This window comes from Phragmites australis, chromosome 4 (genome assembly GCF_958298935.1).
Source record: "Phragmites australis chromosome 4, lpPhrAust1.1, whole genome shotgun sequence".
In the NCBI taxonomy this organism is placed as follows: domain Eukaryota; kingdom Viridiplantae; phylum Streptophyta; class Magnoliopsida; order Poales; family Poaceae; genus Phragmites; species Phragmites australis.
In genome coordinates, this window is record NC_084924.1 from 41,370,471 (window position 1) to 41,388,881 (window position 18,411).

An 18,411-nucleotide genomic window follows, 5' to 3' on the forward strand; every position below is an offset into this window, starting at 1 on the left:
AGTGAGTCAGTAACACCTGTGGCTCATGCACACACACTGACACAAGCAGTCAAGAAGCGTCCAAACAGGAGGTGAAAAAGAAGGGTAGTATTGAGCAAAATAAACAAGTATCAAAACTGTCAATCGGGGAAAAATATATGACACCAGTGCCATAGCAGTGTGTCAACTGTCTATCCGTCCTCTCGTCAGCGCTGTAAATTTCAGATCACCCCTGTATTTATCTACGTATATTTTCCTTTCCCTCGTATTGGAGTGCAGAGTACTCCTACTACCTTCCGTGACGGGAATAGGAAAAGGACACAATAGGCCGAGCCTATCTTTTCCTGCCCACCTCCCAGTTCCTCTCTCTATCTCTCTTTCTCTTTCCTTTCTTCTCTCTCCTCGCTTTCTCTTTCTCTCTCCCCATCACAACCACAAGGAAGTGAAAGAACCCTAGAGGCAGCCGTCCTCTTCAAGGTAAGCCCCCAAAGCTCCCGTTTTTAATTGCCCAGAGCTTGTTGCTAGTGACCGCTCCATGTTCCAAGAGAGGACACGGAAGGTGGATGGTTTTTTCTTTCTTTCCATGTGGGTTTCATTATTTTTGCTTCGGCTGCTGTTTATTGCCATTTCCTTTCTCGGCCAAGCCGGCCCAAATCCGCACCTTTCCGTAGATCCGCGTCGCAAGATTTGATTTTGACGCTTCCGTCTTGCAATGAAGATCTCGCTCGATCTATCGACCGCGGGCTCGGGCTGGTTCGGTGCGGATTTGGGCGCTGTCTCGGACGGTTCCTGGGACCTAGGGTTTGGTAAAAAAATTCCTGTAATTTTGAATTTTCAGGCCAATCTCTTACGGATTCTATTGTTTTAACCTGTTTCCGGAAACTGGTGTTTAGGGGTTGGCGATTGGAGGGCAATGGGGGAGATGGGTTGACCAGAGCCGCAAAAAGATTCAGTTTTGTTCGTCGAATTTTGGTTCCTGGAATTGAATTCGTTTGTTGGAATCGACGAGATGGACGACGACGGTAGCCTTGGCATCCGGAATTGGGGCTTCTACGAGACGGTGAAAAGCAATCTCGGCTTGCAGCTGATGTCATCGGTGGCCGCGGACCGGGACACTAAGCCGCTTCTCCCAAACGGCAATACCTTCTTGCAGCACCATGGGCATCACCATGGCCCGCACCAGCACCACCCACAACACTCGCACCATCCCCGCGACTGTGGCAGTGTCTCCAGCGGCATGCCCAACGAGCCGCCTTCTTCTGTACACATGGACTTTGTGCGCAATGAAGCTTGGTTGCACCCCTCGCAGAATCAGCATCAGCATCCCCGTCAACAGAAGGTTCTCCATCACCTCCCTGTTGGGCCATCTGGGCATGTTGGTCATCCTGGACGTGGTGGCCATGTTGTCCATCACCACCCTACTGGCTACGGTATGATGATGGATGCACATGGAGTGCACACCCTCCAGATGATGCAGCCACAGTCTCAGCCGCAGCCGCAGCCGCAGCCGCAGCCGCAACCGCAACCGCAGCCACAGGATCCTCCTCCATTGAAGGAGGAGAGCATGCCCCCGCCACTGATCGAGGACCATTCTGTGGTAAAGATCGAGCCTGTGAAGAAGAGGCAGCAGGGTCGGCAGCCTAAGTCACCAAAGCCAAAGAAGCCTAAGAAGGTTGCTGCTCCGCCAGAGGATGGGTCTCCCAATAGGCCTGCGTCCCGAGGGAGGGGGCCAAGGAAGACAGTAGGAATGGTGATTAACGGTATTGATTTAGACCTTTCAAGGATACCGACACCTGTGTGTTCATGCACTGGAGCTCCCCAGCAATGCTACCGGTGGGGCGCAGGTGGCTGGCAGTCTGCATGCTGCACAACTTCTATTTCAACGTATCCATTGCCAATGAGCACGAAGCGCCGGGGCGCACGCATTGCCGGAAGGAAGATGAGCCAAGGTGCATTCAAAAAAGTGCTTGAGAAGCTAGCTGGTGAAGGGTACAACCTTGCTAATCCAATTGACTTGAAGACCTTTTGGGCCAAGCACGGCACAAACAAGTTTGTAACGATCAGGTAAAATACAAGCTGTGTTTGTCGACTTGTAGGTTCCAATGTTGCAGCTTTCCCTGGTTTATTGTCTGTATGTACTCTATGTGCCAATCTGCAGGAGCTTTTAGAAGTAGTTTTGTAGCCATGCTCAGTTTCGTGGACTTAATTTACATGCCCATCTCAGAGCTTTGGATACCGACTTTATGGAAGTCGGTGTGTATCGGTTCACAAATTGTAGCATAACAACAAGAGTCTCTAATTTAGATGGCATGGAATTTAGTGCATCCAGTTTTGGCTTTTCTGAATGTTAATGGCATTATGTGGAGTTTTTTTTTCTTTTTCTTGTGAAATACTATTGCAGCACATTTTTTACTAGGATATATTTTTAATTTGCTACATGGTTGCATGCTTCAAGCTTTGTTAATGAAATACTCGTATTACATGTAATGTTTATCATCTGTGCCTTATTAACATAATGCTCTCCGTGGATTTAAGTAAAATCCTTGATATAGCACACTGTCATTGACCTCCAGTGTTAAGATGTGACCAGAATCAAGTCTAGTATTTTTTTTTTCTGCTGAAGGAGTGTGTGTGATAATGTAGTTTGCTCTTAACTTCATTTATGGTGTTTTGATGCCCTGATGACTGATATTAGAATAAATAAGTTATTTTTTAAACCTGGACCATATCTTGGTGGGAAAATTTAGGATTGGCCACCACTCATTGTCATTTCAGGACTTGCTGCCCATTGTGTCTGATACACGTGGCCCTTGGATCTGCATGTAAGGGAGAAATTGGGTAACAAATCCTGAAGTGCTGACGTATGGAATTTTGTAGTGTGTCATAAGCGGTTGGGCTCGTCATATGTTATCACCATTAATATCAATAGACGAGGAAGATTGTTTTTAGAAACATTCTATAACAGCATTTGAGGTATTTAAATGTGGGTTTTGAAACTTAAATGAAGATTTGACTAGGTAGCTGATTTTCAACAGTATGGCAAAATGAATCTTGAGTGTTTTGGTGCAATATTTGGAAAGTTGATTGTGGTGTGTGCTTGGAAATACTCTTTGTCTATAGCTAACAAACAGGGTCAGTTTAGTTTCAACATTTAAATGTTTTGATAACAGTTTCATTGCTTATATACGTGGGGGTGGGTCGGTGAAGCAAAACTAAGTAAACATCTGATTGTTTGGATTACTGAAGGTGATTGCCTTATGGGCAACACAACCGATGTCAAATTGGTTGCTTCCTCTGAATGTTGTATTTTAGCTTTTACTATTTTTTATTGCCCAATGGTCCTTACTGAAAAAGCTTTCTATTCTAGTAGAGGTTACGGGGGCTCAAGTGCATTTTGATATGTTGGTATTGGATAATTCTGCGCATTGCGCGTGGTCATTTAGTAGTATGAGTTAATATGCTTCTGTATATTGACTGAATCACTGTTTTCATCTGAATGTGTATGATCGTTAGAGCGAGGAGCTTTACACAATACATGTATTTGTGACTTGTTACTATGTCCTTGTTTTCATCTGCACGGAGATCGTGTCTATGCCTATTTGCTTTTGGCCTCCTGAGGACTTAATCTAGAGCTGGTTGAATTCAGTCGGTTTTGCCTGTCATCTGTGGCTGAATCTGGTATTTGTGGTGATCATGAGTGCTTTGCAGCTGCAGCTTGTGTGGTTTGTTCGTGTCATTCTCTTAGTCTGGGCAAGTGCTTGCTTGTTCGAGCATTCATTCCTTTTTAGATAATGGAAAAGAGTTTCCAGCATCTGCACTTTGGGAGCATTCATTCGCGAGTCCTGATATTTGGTTTCTGCGTGATTTGAATTGAACCCATTATTGAGAGAAGTCCCATCTGGTTCAGAGAATTGTCGGAACAGTATTTAGCGCTTCGGAAAGACAAGCAGTGAGCGTTTGCTGTGTGCCCTTCTCTCTTATTTTTTCTTCCTTTTGTGCACCAACTATATACTCTTTTTAGCAGTGTTTGTTGTTTATGCTGCTGGGTTTCCTTCAGCCCAGCATTGTTCGGCTGCCTGCCGTGCCCAACTATGCGCAGGACCCAATCAGGGCCTGTTAAGTAGCACAGGATTAGTGCCGATCCCAGGGTCCAAGTTCGGCTGCACGAATAGATGGACCAACTCCTGTAGACTAATTGGGCAGGAGACGACGAATACGCAGGCTCGCCCGGCCGCTTGTTATTAGCGCCGAAAACAGCAGGCATTAGTGGAATCGGGCACACGGTGCCGAGAGGAAAGGCCTCCGGAATGGCACGGGCGGACGGCGGCCGTCCGCGTTGGTTCCCGTGGGCAGACGGCAGACTAAACTGAACTCCTTGTGGGTGATTACCGCCGCGGCGCCAACCCTCGTCCGCTCATCCTCAGCAAACGAGGCGGCGTCCACAAGTGGCAGCGGTGAGCCGGTGAACGAGCGGACGGACGGGCAGAAACTGTAACACGCGCGCGAGGCCCGGTGGGCCGGCAGCGCCAGTTACCCTCGCCAGCGACCGGGTTCGTCCTCTGCGTCCCCATCGAGGAGGCCCAGAACGAATGCACGGCTACATCTGGTTCAGTTGATGCATATAATTTTAAGTAAAAACGTGTTTGATTATTCGTATCTACTGTTTTAGTTTTGTTCGGTAAATATAAATATAAAATCTTATTCTGTGCTGCGAGTAACTTTACTTCACAGTCTGATTCGATGGATGCAGTCTCTGCATCCGTTTTTACAGACGGATTTATTTGTCAGTGTCATAAAATTATCTTTATACAAATAACAAATCATAATCTCAACTTCAACATCCACTCAATCAAACGGAAACTCAACTCAGTATATCTAGACAGATATAACATACCAAACACTTTTCTTTTCAATAAATATAACTTCGTTCAATCTTTTTTTTCATACTATTTATACAATATAACTTCGGAAATCTTATCCGAGAGAACAAACATATCTAGTAGTGTTTCCATCTCCAGGGCCACCGTTCTTACCTCGGATCGTAGAAGTCGGTGGACGGTAACTCCTCAAGATTAGGATTGGACTGCACTTGCAAGTTGCAACCATCAAAACCTCATCTGGTCACCAACCGAAGAGCGAGGAAACAGGCGAAAAGGGTGCGGACAGGACGCAGAACGCGATGGAGGGGAAGAGGGACCACGTAAGCATCCTGGTCAGGACCACGTTTCAGGACCTTCATTTTCTTCATCTTCTCTCATGAAAGTGCTGCCGAGGACCATCAGCTCGGTTTGACAGGGGACGCTGATGTTTGAGCATCCGCTGAGAGGGACGACCCATCTCTTGTAAGGAACTTATGCGCCAATGTGATCGACTCCGTTTGGTTATCCCGGCCTGACCACCTGATGCGTCTCATTAGGCTTTTACTAGGTGTGTAGTCAAGCAGTAACCAAGACGTGGTAGCTTGGTCTGGCTGCCATTCCCACTCACATTAATTTGCGATGCAAAGGGTAAACCATTTCTTGGCCAGAAGTAGACCACGGCTATAACGGCCTCATACAATAGCATAGACGCTATACAACTGTCTATACGGTGGTATAGATGGCTTGTAGAATACTAGATAGTCTCTCTCTCTCTCTCTCTCTCTCTCTCTCTCTCTCTCTCTCTCTCTCTCTCTCTCTCTCTACACGTAATCTAAAATCCTATGTCCTGTCCCATACATAATCTAAAATCCTATGTAGCATCCATCCCTTATGACAGCTTATGTCACCCTGTTGTATATGTCCTGCTGTGTTTAAGATTCCTTTACATTTACACATGTAAACTAAATTCCACATGGCATGTTTGCGCACTGTTTATACCTTTCGCGAGAGAGGGGTTAATTCCTCTGTTGAGCGCCAGGGCGTCTCAATTATTTGGATTAGCCATGTCTGGGAGATCGGAGGACAAAGATAAGGCGATGGCACCCGACTCCGGGAAGGAGCTGGCAGCACAAACTCAGTTTGTCCCTATCATCCCATGCCTGAGCATGGCGCTGGGCGCTGCTAGCTGACAAGCCCCTGGATCCAAACCCTTCTTCAATTGGGTGTGACTCGTGCTGTTGCGCTTCTCGACACTTTTTGTTTGTACACCTTTGGTCGCCTCTCGTGCGCAATGATGCGCCGCTGTGCCGCGAGAACGATGCATGCATCGCCGTACGTTCTGGTAATTCTATTGCAACTTGCCGAGAAAATGGCTGGCCACATGTGCATGCACTCGTAAAATAACCCTGTGGAGCGTGGCACGAAGATCGTATCGTGTGCCACGCTCACGATCATGTTACTCCATTAGATTCATGGGCAAGGGGCACCATCACGCATGCAGTGGCACTGGCACGTCGTCATACCAAACCAGGTTCGCTCGCGTCCCCGTTCCTATCCACGAAAAAGCACAGTACGACGCCGAGCACCGTCGCGGTCTGGCCCCGGCCCTCTACACAGATACGGCATCAAACCAGCGCTAGCTCGAACTGCCGTGAGCACGCGGCATGCATTTGGGCGCGCGGGCTACAACCTTGGTTGCTTTCCACATGACCGGGGATCGGCGCGCAGCCGGACAGGCACGCGCGTCGGGCGGGCGCGGGCGCTGGTCGCATCCCCTTGTCGCCGGGCACGGGAGGGTCCTCGCCCACGGCGATCTCGCGTTCCGTTGTGTTTGTACGCGACCCGCCACCGTCTTATTCCCCGGATCATCTCACGTGAGATGTGGTGCTAACACGGACCGCGATCGATGGCGTCGCCGTATAGCTAGAGAGCTAGCCTTTTCGATCGGATCATGCGTGCGTGCATGAAGTGATGGATGTGGGCGACGTGCGTCGTCCGGCCGACACCGGTACAACTTGAGGAAGGCGACCGTGTGGACGCGGCACTTGTTGCATCGCCAATCGGCCGGTGCAACGAACGGAAACGCAAGTTGGATCGATGCGTGTGTTTAAATTTCTCTGCCGGCCAGAGACTGCCACTGTTCTTGCAAGCACTTGCAGGGAGCTAGCTATCTAGATCGAAGTGCTTGTCGACTAGCTAGATCAATTTGCCGCCGGCTCGATACTGTTCGCTCACGTACGAATACTTACCAGATTATACTACCAGTATTATTTCATCACCGGTAGGTATTCCCCGCCGGTTCTCTTCTTGTGTAGAATTAAGAACGATAGCTTATACATTCCAGCACGTACATATGTTTTTTTAATAATAAAATAAAAATATCCCAGCACGTACGTACAAGACATAGATAAGCAACTCTATCTTTCCGGTTAGTGATCTTGTATTTTGCTTTGGCTGAATCTCTTGAACTTTCAAGGCCTTAGGCAGCGCTTTGTCCTTGCGTTGGCCAATTCATCTATCTCCACTTGTACACGTTGGCAGATTAGAGACTGATCATGCCAGCAATTGTGTGCTATTCCAGTGGCTATGCTAGCTTGCTTCTTCTTGACTCCGATCCGTTGCATGCATTAGTGCTCACTATCTAGTTAATCTCTTATAAAACAAGTCGCTAGCAAGTTAACCATGCATAAAATGATTCCCTGTGCGATCGATCAATTGCGCTTGTTCTTCAGGTATATATTGGATGCGCCGCCGCAACTGAACTGAAATTTAAAGCTAATTAGTTTCGGTAGTGTCAGTAACTGCTCTAAATTCTAACTCGAAGTCATAAATCGTTAAATTCTTTGCTAGTATAAACCTTCTTTTTTTTAAAAAAAATTGCAGTCTGGAATGTGATTCTGGATAGGATACATAGCTATCGTCCCAGCTGTTTGTCTTGACAGACGAATACGTGCTTCCAGTTTGTCGTTCCGACTACTATATGCTTCTCGATCACAAGCCGCAAATATGCCATTTGCATAAAGCATGCATGCATGACTAGTCAAAGGGCCCAACCTTAGCTCGTGTATAACCAATCATGCATATGAATCTAACTATTGATCGATCAGCAAAGCTGCATTATCTACCTTAAGCGAGCCATCCGACAGATGGGGACGTGGCCTCTGAAAAACTAGCTTAAGTGTTTGTCATGACCGATAGGGACGGATCCACTACCCCCCCCCCCCCTCCCTAGTGCACGGACAACGGTTAATTTTTTATTTTTTTACTGATCCATCGTATGTTTTAGTATGCACTCTCTCTAGGCTACCAAGTGACACATCCAGATCACTAACATGTTAATCTAAAACACTCGATCATTTTTATTCTAAGTCCGTCACTAATGACCTATGTAGTTTGCGACTGTGGTTACATGAGTTAAAAGTTAATAAGTTATTGGATCAAAGCTATATTACATTTTTTTTAATAATGAAATAGAGCAGCATATCCCAGCCTCTGCATGAAAAAAATGTTCGCAACCGAAAAAGCTATATTACATGGAGTATCTAAAAACAATAGTCGAGTTGGACACTGCTACCGTCCCTGCCGACCAACGTGCTAGATAGAATAGTATTCTCTTGTATGGAATGCCATACATATTGCTGCTTTATATTGTCATATAGCAATACTTCGTAGAAACAAGCACTCATCAGCGGAAAGAAGCGCTATGATTAGAAACGGAACATGATGATGGCCAGGCGGGCCACGTATCCTGCCTCGAAGTCATCATTGATTTTTTTAATTTTAAGATCTAAAAATTGCAAATATATATGTGTCCAGTTTAAAATTTTACAATTCTATACTCATCTAGCCCTTCCAATGAGCGACGTATCTACATGGTTGCTATCGAATGCCTCGTCAAAGTGCGACCGGTCCTCGTCAACGATGTCCTCCAGTGTGTCGTCCCAACGCTCTATCCACATCTGAATACACGGCGCGCACCCACAGTGTAGTTGCTGATGTAGTTTTCCACGAGAACATGCAAGATGAGTTACTACATGAGGTATGGACTGTAAATGAAGATTGAAAATAATGAATCGAAAAAATTACCTATGAACGTGAGCAAGCATGATCCAAAGGAGGTAGGGGAACTGCCGGTACTGACTAAATTGGCTTATCACCCGATGCGACATGTAATTCTCAACGAAAATGTCGAAGACGATGGCCTTCCTCGTCAGCCAGTAATCCCTATCCCGTGTGCACAATGAAGCCAGTCCCAAGGGGGCACGTTTGAGTACGTCCTCGTAGGAGTACGATGTCCACCTTACATCGCCAACCAAAAGGTCTTCGAATTGGGATGTGAAGTCTAGGTACACCCTATGCGTCTGACCGCTGGCCCACGTTGACTGCATAGAGAAGAATTGTTAGACAAATAAATTAATGGAATCAACATAAGGAATACGTGAGATCTTAAGAGATCTTATCCACCGTTGGTACCACAATGAACTGATCGATCAATGACGAATCGCTTGTACAACCACAACTAGAGAAGTAGTATGCAGCCGGAGAAGATAGCACCCAAATCCAACTTTGTGCAGGCCTCACATAGACCCTGTAGGTCACGACCAACATAGAGGAAGGTCAACTGTACTAGGGGGCCTCCCCTAGTCCGGCGTCAGCTATCTCCATGGCGTACGGGATCAAGCTCTTGGAGGCCAAGTTGCCATGGGTGACGGCGAACACGATCCACCCGAATAGTCACAAGTAGGCCTTCAAGTGCCTATAAATGGCGTCATCACCCGCCACGTGGTGGATGTAATCTACGTGTCAATCGAAAAATAAAAAACATTAAGCATGTAAAGGCAGAACATTAAGCACATGAAGGAACATATGTTAAGTAACATAGCACAAACTATAGTATGTCCATACGTCTCCGACCGGGTAATGTCCTGGACATGAGGGCGTCATCCCTCCACACAATGGCACCAAACCATTCTAGGATGTCGTCACGCCAGGTGGGACCTACATCCCTCGCACCCACCGCTTGGCCCAAGTAGGGTAGGCCAAGTAGGAGCGAGACGCCCTCAAATTAGGCGCCATCTCCCCGTATGGGAGATGTAACATGTGCGTATCTAGCCTCCACCTATCCACAAGCGCTGCGAGCAAGGCCCCATCAAAACTGAACCACCGCGCAGAGTTGACTTGCTCGAGCCCTGTGTCCACCTCCACAAGCTTGTAGAGCATGAGAAGCCCAGCCCCGCGTAACCTGCAAACAAAATATAATGTAAGTACAAGGCTTCACAAACAATAGATGTAACATCCCGAGTTTTAGTATTTAGATTATAGTAAAATTCACTAATTTTTTTTTAAAAATTCTAATTATTTAAACCAACATAAAATCAAGAAAATATATATTTGAATATATATATACACACACACACACAAACACACACATGTATGTGTATATGCAAATATATTATTTTAGCTAAGTATTCTAAAGAGCACCAAATTGATTTATGAATTAAACCATGCCATAAATTGATCATATGCATGGTTTATTGTTTTTATGGTTCTTTGAGTGGAGATTTGAATTTGAATATCTCAAAAATTCAAATCTATTTTTTAGATTCAATTTAGCTAAAATCCAATCAAATTCAAATCTTTTGAATTCAAACATCTCCCAAATTCTAGTGTTTCAAATCCAAATCCTAATTCATTTAAACGTATTTGAATTGATGCCAAATCCTAATTCAAATACTTCTATTTGAATTTATCCAAATCTATTTCTTTTATTTTATTTTCTTCTCGAGTCGTCCTCTCTCTTCCTTCTCTTTTGCACAGCCCAACCGCGTGGCCCAACCTCTCTCTCCTCTCCCCCACTTGTGTTGGCCGTCGCGATGTTGTCCTGGCCTACTGGCGCGAGCAGCAAGCTAGCCCAACACACGCACGCGTGCTATCATAGCTAGTCGTGCTCTCTTCTCTCTTCCCTCGCCGATGCATGGGACCCACGAACAGGAACCTTCTCCCTCCTCCATCGCACGGCCGCCGTGATGTTCTTAGTGGTCGCCTTTATTCCAACACATTCAAGACGGTGATGTCTTTGGAGCTCTCTCTCTCTCTCTCTCTCTCTCTCTCTCTCTCTCTCTCTCTCTCTCTCTCTCTCTCTCTCTCAAGCCACTCCCCCTCTCTCTCTGCTCTTAGCATGCACTCACTAAAAAGCCTAGCACGACGTGACTTTAGTGACCGTGCGGGTGGATAGCCGGCATAGTGCTGCCACGTGCTGCGAAAATACCAGTGGGCGCCACCCTGCTCGCTCGCCGCCCACCTCCCGGAAATCCTGCACCGCTGCTACCTCCTGCTCCCACTCCAAAAGGGGAAGCTCAGCCCCATTTCCCCCTTCTTCCCCAAATGCAGTCCGCACTACCGCCGCCCAGTTCACTGATGTCGCTGCCACACCGTCGCCGCCTCTTCCCCGTGAGAAACCGGAAGCAAGAGGAACTCGCCATTCACTTGTGGCTCACCTGTCTTAATCCAGATGCCGGGAGCAAGCACGCAGACACGAGGCCGAGCTTGCCACCGCCACCGTCATCGCCGTCGCCGCCACCGTGCATCCTTCGTCATCAACCGCCACACCCTCCCTTCACCCACCAGCGAGCTTCCCCAGCCTCTTCTACCCCCTCGTACTTAGCACGTCAAGGTCAAAGTGTCCCGCCTTTGCGCGATGAGGTTCGATTGCGGAATTCCCCCTCCAGCCGCCGTCGCGGTGTGGTCACCGCCAGTGGCCCTTGCCTCTCTCTGTGTGCCAGCCGCGATGCCGTATAGCTGTAGGTGAGCCTAGGATAGCTTGCAGGTATGCGGAGCACGTCAATCATGGGAAGGTGCCACCCAGTTCTTCTGCTGCTAGCATCACCAGCTTCGGTCGCTGTCTAGGAACGCTTCGACCATTACCTGTCGACGACAAGCATCAAAACAGGTTCCCTGTAACGAGTAGATGCCTGAAGTGTACACCTCGTCGTGAACCCCCAGCGTGAACTCAATGCAGGCGAGCTCCCTGGCACAGGACCTTAGTGATTCCTCGCTGTTGCCCCCTTCGTCTACTCCGCTAGTGAGCCCGCGCGCACGCGCCGCTAAGCCCTTGGCCACGGCAGCACAGTCGGTCGAGCAGGCCACGGCTCAGCCTACTGCTGGGTTGGCCTGCTGGCTCAGCCCAATGGGCAAAGCCACTTCCCCGTGGGCTAACCTCCACCCAGGCCCGCGCCAGCACAGCCAGTCGTGCTCTCTTCTCTCTTCCCTCACCGACGCGTGGGACCCATGAACGGGAACCTTCTCCCTACTCCATCGCATGGGCGCCATGATGTTCTTAGTCGCAGCCTCTATTTTGGCGCATTCAAGATGGTGACATCTTTGGTGCCCTCTCTCTCTCTCTCTCTCTCTCTCTCTATCTATCTATCTCTCTCTCTCTCTCAAGCCACTCCCCCTCTCTCTGCTCTCAACCTGCACGCATAAAAAATCCTGGCATGCCGCGACTTTGGTGACCATGTGCATGGATGGCCAGCACATCGCTGTCACGTGCTGTAAATATCTTGGTGGGAGTCGCCCGCCTCCTGGAAATCCCGCACCGTTGCTACCTCCTGCTCTCACTCCAAAAGGGGAAGCTCGGCTCCATTTCCCCCTTCTTCCCCAAATGCAGTCCACACTACCGCCACCAAATTCATTGATGCCGCTGCCACGCTGTCGTTGCCTCTTCCCCATGAGAAACCGAGAAGAAAGAGGAACTCGCCATCCACTTGTGGCTCACCCATCTTCATCCAGACACCAAGAGTGAGCATGCAGACGCGAGGCCGAGCTTTCCACTGTCACCACTGCCGTCACCATGTATCCTTCATCACCGACTGCCATGCCCTCCCTTCACACACCGGTGAGCTTCCCCAGCCTCTTCTGCCCCTTCCTACTTAGCATGTCGAGGTCAATGTGTCCTGCCTTTGCGCGGTGAGATTCGATCACGGGATTTTCCCCTCGCCATCATGGTGTGTTCACCGCTGGTGGCCCTCATCCCTCTCTATGTGCCGACTGTCATGTCGTATAGCTGTAGGTGAGCCTAGGGTAACTTGCAGGTACGCGGAGCATGCAAATCGCGGGAAGGTGCCACCAAGTTATTCTGCCACAGGCTTGACCAGCTCCAGCCATCGCCTATTGACAACAAGCATCAAAACGGGTTCCAGGTAGCGAGTAGATGCCCAGCGTATATACCTTGTCGTGAACCCCCAGCGGGAACTCAATGCAGGTGAGCTCCCAGGCACAGGACATTCATGATTCCTCACTGTTGCCCTCCTTCGTCTACTCCGCTAGCGAGCCCGTGCGCAAGCGCCGCTAGGCCCTTGGCCACAGCAGCATAGCCGTTCGAGCAGGCCATAGCTCAACCCACTGCTAGGCTGGCCTGCTGGCTCAACCCAATGGGCAAAGCCACTTCCCCGTGGGCCTACCTCTGCCCAGGCCCACGATGGCCTCAGACTGTTTTCCCTAATGGGTCGACCTTTGTGCAGGCCCAGGCCCAAGCCCAATCCAGCCCATATCGAGCCCAGTCCATGCACTGTTCAATGGGCCCACCTATGGGCCCTATCTATGAATAGTGTTATTTTATATTTTCTCTATTTAATTTTTTATTACATCTTTCGAGAGTCATAACTTCTCCATTTTGACTCTGATTCCGGTGATTCTTTCACCTAAATTCATTTAAATTTGAGATTTATCTTTCTATCATGGTGTGATATCCGTTAGGACTCATTTGGTATTCCAATTGATATTATTTAATTCTTCTCTAGTATAGGTCGTCGTTAACCGTAATCGCGCTTTGCAGAATCAGAGGATTTCACGGAGAACCCAGAGGATCTTGACTTCGACCAAGGACTAGAAGAAGACTGCAGAGAAGGAAAGTCTTATCTTCTTGATCATTTTGAACCCATCTTTTCAATAATCTAATTGATTAACTTATAAATGTGACTTACTGTCGTATGTGCTATGTATTGTGATATTTCAACTACTTGCAGTAGTTAAATCCTATCAAATAATTGTCATGCCATAAATATCATTATCCTAAATTCACGTCACCCTAGGATTACCCGTCGTTATCTATATTAACGTCGAGCAACGTCTTGATATCTAGCATGCTTAGAATGGAATACATCTCTTCAGATATGTTGCTTCACCGAATATCAACTAAACTCATTTGTCTTGAATCTTTGGTGATTGTGGAATCCTTGATACAGTGTGGGATATGACAGATGGTGTGTAAAATGGGTGAAAATTATTTTAGCAGGGGCAAGTATAGCAGTCCTTCGGTGAGGATGCTCTTGGGGGCTTGAGTTGCTTGCGCGGTATTCATTGCTAGCTTGAAGATGCCTGCCTTGGCCATATAAATACTGGATCATTGCGCCGTCATGCTAAGCCACCCCAATATAACCATGCATCCTCTAATGGGCAGGAATTGACTTTTCTATCTCCCGACCAAGCAGGAGATTTTACTAAGAGGTAAGGGGAGAAACGAGAACCCAAGCATCTATCAGGTGCTTCATAAGATGTTCATAGAACCAGACTCTTTACGAAGGTCCCGGTGGTACCCTGTCATCTCTTATGTAGACCTGAAGCACCTGGGGTGTCTCGTCGTATAGTCCAGCAAGGGAAGATGATTGAAGCATCTTGGTATAATTCGCTCCTCTACTTGCAATAGTTAGAGACTGAGCATATCGTGTGAATGACCTCACTTTGTTAGACTCAGGGGCATGTGCATCGTTAAAGAGTGAGTGTGTGGACTAGATGTCTGAACGATGTGGTTGTTGCCTCAATCCGCTAGGAGCTGTGTAGTACTAGAGATACACCAAACATAATGATAGGCATTGCAGAGTAAGTTATAGCCCCTCCTATGACCAAATACCCCCAGATATACATTGTTACCTTGTTCAAACTGTTTCAAAATTATCAGTAGAGAATATAACTAGATATCTGCATGAAAATGGCTTTATGCGTAAACCGTAAAGATTTATTCTTTAGTCATCCTTCATGCATTTATCAAACCTTTTGCAATAGTATAATACTTACTAAGTACCTTCTGTACTTATTCTTGCTATCATTCAGATGAGGAGGTGGATGCTAACTTCGCTGGAAATGAAGGCACGAATGAGGAGTAGATTTGCGGTCACGTTCACACCCTAGATGCATGTGGCTTTGAGTTGTTGTTCCGCTGTGTTTTTGTTGGATGGTTGGCCAGACTTATAATGTATCTTATGGTTCAAGACATTTTGTACTATTGTAACCTTAATCTTTTATATACGATGTATAACTGTAATGCTATAAATATTGTACTATGCATATCAGTTACTTAATCTAGGGATTGGTGCAGAAGGCATAGGAGATCCAGGAAAGGGATCTTATAATAGAAGCACGTGAAGGGAATGTATTGCAAGTCTAGGGATCTAGCGCTTCCAACCTCATGAGCTCATTTGGAAGCCGTTGTCGGAGTATCGGGAGCTCAACACCTTAACAACGGTCATGTACGAGCGATGCTTGTCATCCACACATGGGTCAAGAAGTTTCAGATGGTCGGCAGCCATACTTACAAATTCATATGATAATTATGGTTTGCAAAACAAGAATTAAAAGAAACACTGATGGTACCATAAACAATGTCCCCTTCTCCATAAAAGATCTTAAAATACCACTTAGATGATATATCTGCCCACGATCGATATATAGCAATTCGTAAAAAAACCCAGATCTAACAGGTACTTTATATTGTTCTAAAAACCTAAATCTAATAACAGTATAAATATCCCTTAAAAATATATGTCTAACAGTTATAGCTATCCAAAAAATCTATGTCAAATATCACTAAATCTTAGATATGATGTGTAACCTATGTCCAAAATCAGATCTGATGGCTAACCTACGTGGTTTGTAAAAAATACTGAAGTTAAGCTATTTACCTCCAACACTAATGAATTTTGGCAGGGCTCTCCTCTCCCTCCCCTATCCTCTCTCTTTGCGCTGGTGGGAAACGAATGAAGTGAGCACTGTGCTCGGTGGGAGGGTCGGCACACCTCTTAAATAGGAAACCATGTCGTTCGTTGGAAGGAAGAGAAGCTATCTATCACCCTTCTAACGGTTGCATAAGTAATTATTTGAGTTAAAAATCTTTGAAGAACTATATGATAGCGTCATCTACATCAGAAAAAAAAATCAGAATTTTTCATGACTATTTTGATAATATTATAAATTTTGAAAGCATTTGAATACAATATTTTTTATTTTAAATCTGTTACCTGTGGGAAGGGTTACAGAGTCTTACCCTTGCAATTTTTCAAAATAGACACATATATTTATAATTTTTTAATATAAAAATATAAAATTTCCACGGAAGGGCAGCGCGGACCCATCTTGCCGTTCCAGATCTCAAATATCGGATTCGCGGGCCCCTTCTCTTCAAACGGGCCGAAAGGACAACCATGTAGGCCAGGCCCAATAGTGCCTGGATACTTGATGCTACCATTTCACTGCTCACACTCCAGTTGATATGACGCATGGGTACTAGCAGTCTAGCACTAGCCAAGAAGGGGTGAAAAAAAATTCAATCTTAAAGAAGGGAGAAGAAAATACACGAGTGGCTATGGCCTATGTTTGGGATAGCCGATGTGGCTGGCGTGATGGTGTTCAGTCAGGTGATGGGTGACGACTGACGCCGTGCGGTGGCGGTCGCATGGCAACATTGTGGAGTGGAGGAGCGCCCTGTTTTTTTACCTCTTCTGGGGAAAAAAAACAGCAGCATCAGTGAGTGAACCGTTCATCAGCAGCGGACCATTTGCACTTGTTCTTTTACCCGCCGATAGAAGGCAGCACAAATAGCTTAAAGAATGTCTTTGACCATGCTCCTCGAGCGAGCACTCGATCCACATCTGACAAGTGCAGCAGAACAGCGTGAATGGAGCACTGCAACTGTTAACTCTGCTCCTCCCAAGATCATTCAGTGAAAAAGATCTGAAAGGCAGAATCATGTACATGCCGCAGCAGGAACGTGGAGCTCGCTCTCCACTCCCGGCCGGCACCGGTTCTGATAAAACGAGGCCGTCCGTCTTTTTCTTTCACTGCACTGCACCAGGCGAGCAAGTATAATCATCACGAGCGTGGCGTGGCGATCTCCCCCCTCCTTTCCTACCGCGCGCATTTCCCTCTGACCAAAAGCTTCGTCGTCTCGGCAACGGCGATTACCTTGGACTGGACACGCTTCTTTCCTTCTTCCTCCTCTCAGACTGGAGCTAGCGCATACAGGCAGCCTTGCCCGGCGCAACGGCGTACGTATGTAGTAGGCCTGATTACAATCGCATCGCGTTTCCCGTTTCTCTCGACTTTGCTTGTCTATCAGCTCCCTGTCGCGCGTCGATCTCCAACTCCAATGCCCGGTAGAGTAGAGGTTTCAATTGGCTCCGGCGCCCGAGAAATGCTCAGGGTGCCGAGTGCCGCAGAGTGGAGAATGTTTTTCAGAGGGGGGGCAGGCTTGATGTTTTTCCCTGTGGAGCGTCGCGCGCCGGGATGATCGGTCATTTCAGGGGAGCTGCATGATTGCATCGGCCAGAGTGAAAGGCGAGTGACAGAGTTAGTGAAATGTGTAGTGGCGATGCGTGGCTGGAGAGATCGACGGGCGAGAGAGAGAGAAGGTCTGAAACTCTGGATACGTACAGAGAAAAAGTTACAGCGGCAGTATGGAGTAGATAGTTGCTGCAGTCTGGCCAGCATGGAGGATTTTTTTTTTTTTTTTGCTGATGATTTGGTTTTTTACGAATGATTTTGTCCACGGATCGACTGTGGTAAGTGGCTAAATACAGAATTCGTAACCAGAACGTTCATACAATTATTGTGTAGCCAAAAAGATTTTATTTATATATTCGAAAGATCCCTTTCCAAAAGGATAGATGGTCAGGAACGTCGTCGGTTGTCAGGCAAGTACTCAGTTGTACATGAATGTTCGTATGCGAGCAGCCTATCAGAAACAACATAGAGCATTCCGCAATCAGTAAGCATGTCTTCCGGCTTTCCACGTAAGAACCTTGATCTTGAGTTTCTTAGCCGAAAGAAACACTGAAATGATAGCTCAACGGAAAAGAAAATCTGGAATCTTCCCTTATATATGATTTGAAATAATCTAGAAAACTGGTACAGTGAAGTGTTCTTGTGCACTATCCGTCGCACATGTATACATACACACATACGCCATACATGTCACTGTTTCGGAAGCAACTCCAAAGAATACAGTGAAATTCAGTCATCTTTCTCAGTGCATGCCAATGGCGGACGCCGTAAAGCAGACGAGTAATAGTAGGTTGACACACATGGCCGTAGGCACTAGTTCATACATGTTGGCAATGCAACCTGGTTGGGATTCGAGAGCACGAGGGCATGCATGCATGTACGTACATACACGCATACATCTGCAGGCACGAGCTTGCAGCGCCATGGCATGATGATGGCGAGAACTGAGAGCAACGTACCCAGAGAAAAAAGTACCCCTCTATCTTTGCATACTTTGGCGTGCATGCTGCGTTTGCATAAA

The 18,411-nt window shown here is 46.9% G+C and overlaps 1 protein-coding gene across 5 annotated transcripts; it reads left to right on the forward strand.

Annotated features, from left to right (window-relative positions):
• The first annotated feature begins 297 nt into the window (after positions 1-297).
• Positions 298-2,354, forward strand: LOC133916564 (protein Barley B recombinant-like). Of its 5 annotated transcripts, none has more exons than XM_062360289.1 (3): positions 298-456; positions 698-785; positions 873-2,354. In XM_062360289.1, the coding sequence occupies exon 3, from the start codon at positions 989-991 to the stop codon at positions 2,045-2,047; it is 1,059 nt and encodes a 352-aa protein (XP_062216273.1). In that variant the 5' UTR covers positions 298-456; positions 698-785; positions 873-988; the 3' UTR covers positions 2,048-2,354. The 5 variants fall into 5 exon arrangements, with proteins under 5 accessions (XP_062216273.1, XP_062216272.1, XP_062216277.1 ...); XM_062360290.1 differs by lacking the exon at positions 298-456 and adding an exon at positions 462-564; XM_062360291.1 differs by lacking the exon at positions 298-456 and adding an exon at positions 469-538.
• Positions 2,355-18,411: the final 16,057 nt, after the last annotated feature.

Bases quoted from the DNA above. Each gene is read 5' to 3' on its own strand.
- LOC133916564 (XM_062360289.1), top strand. From the start codon at position 989: ATGGACGACGACGGTAGCCTTGGCATCCGGAATTGGGGCTTCTACGAG.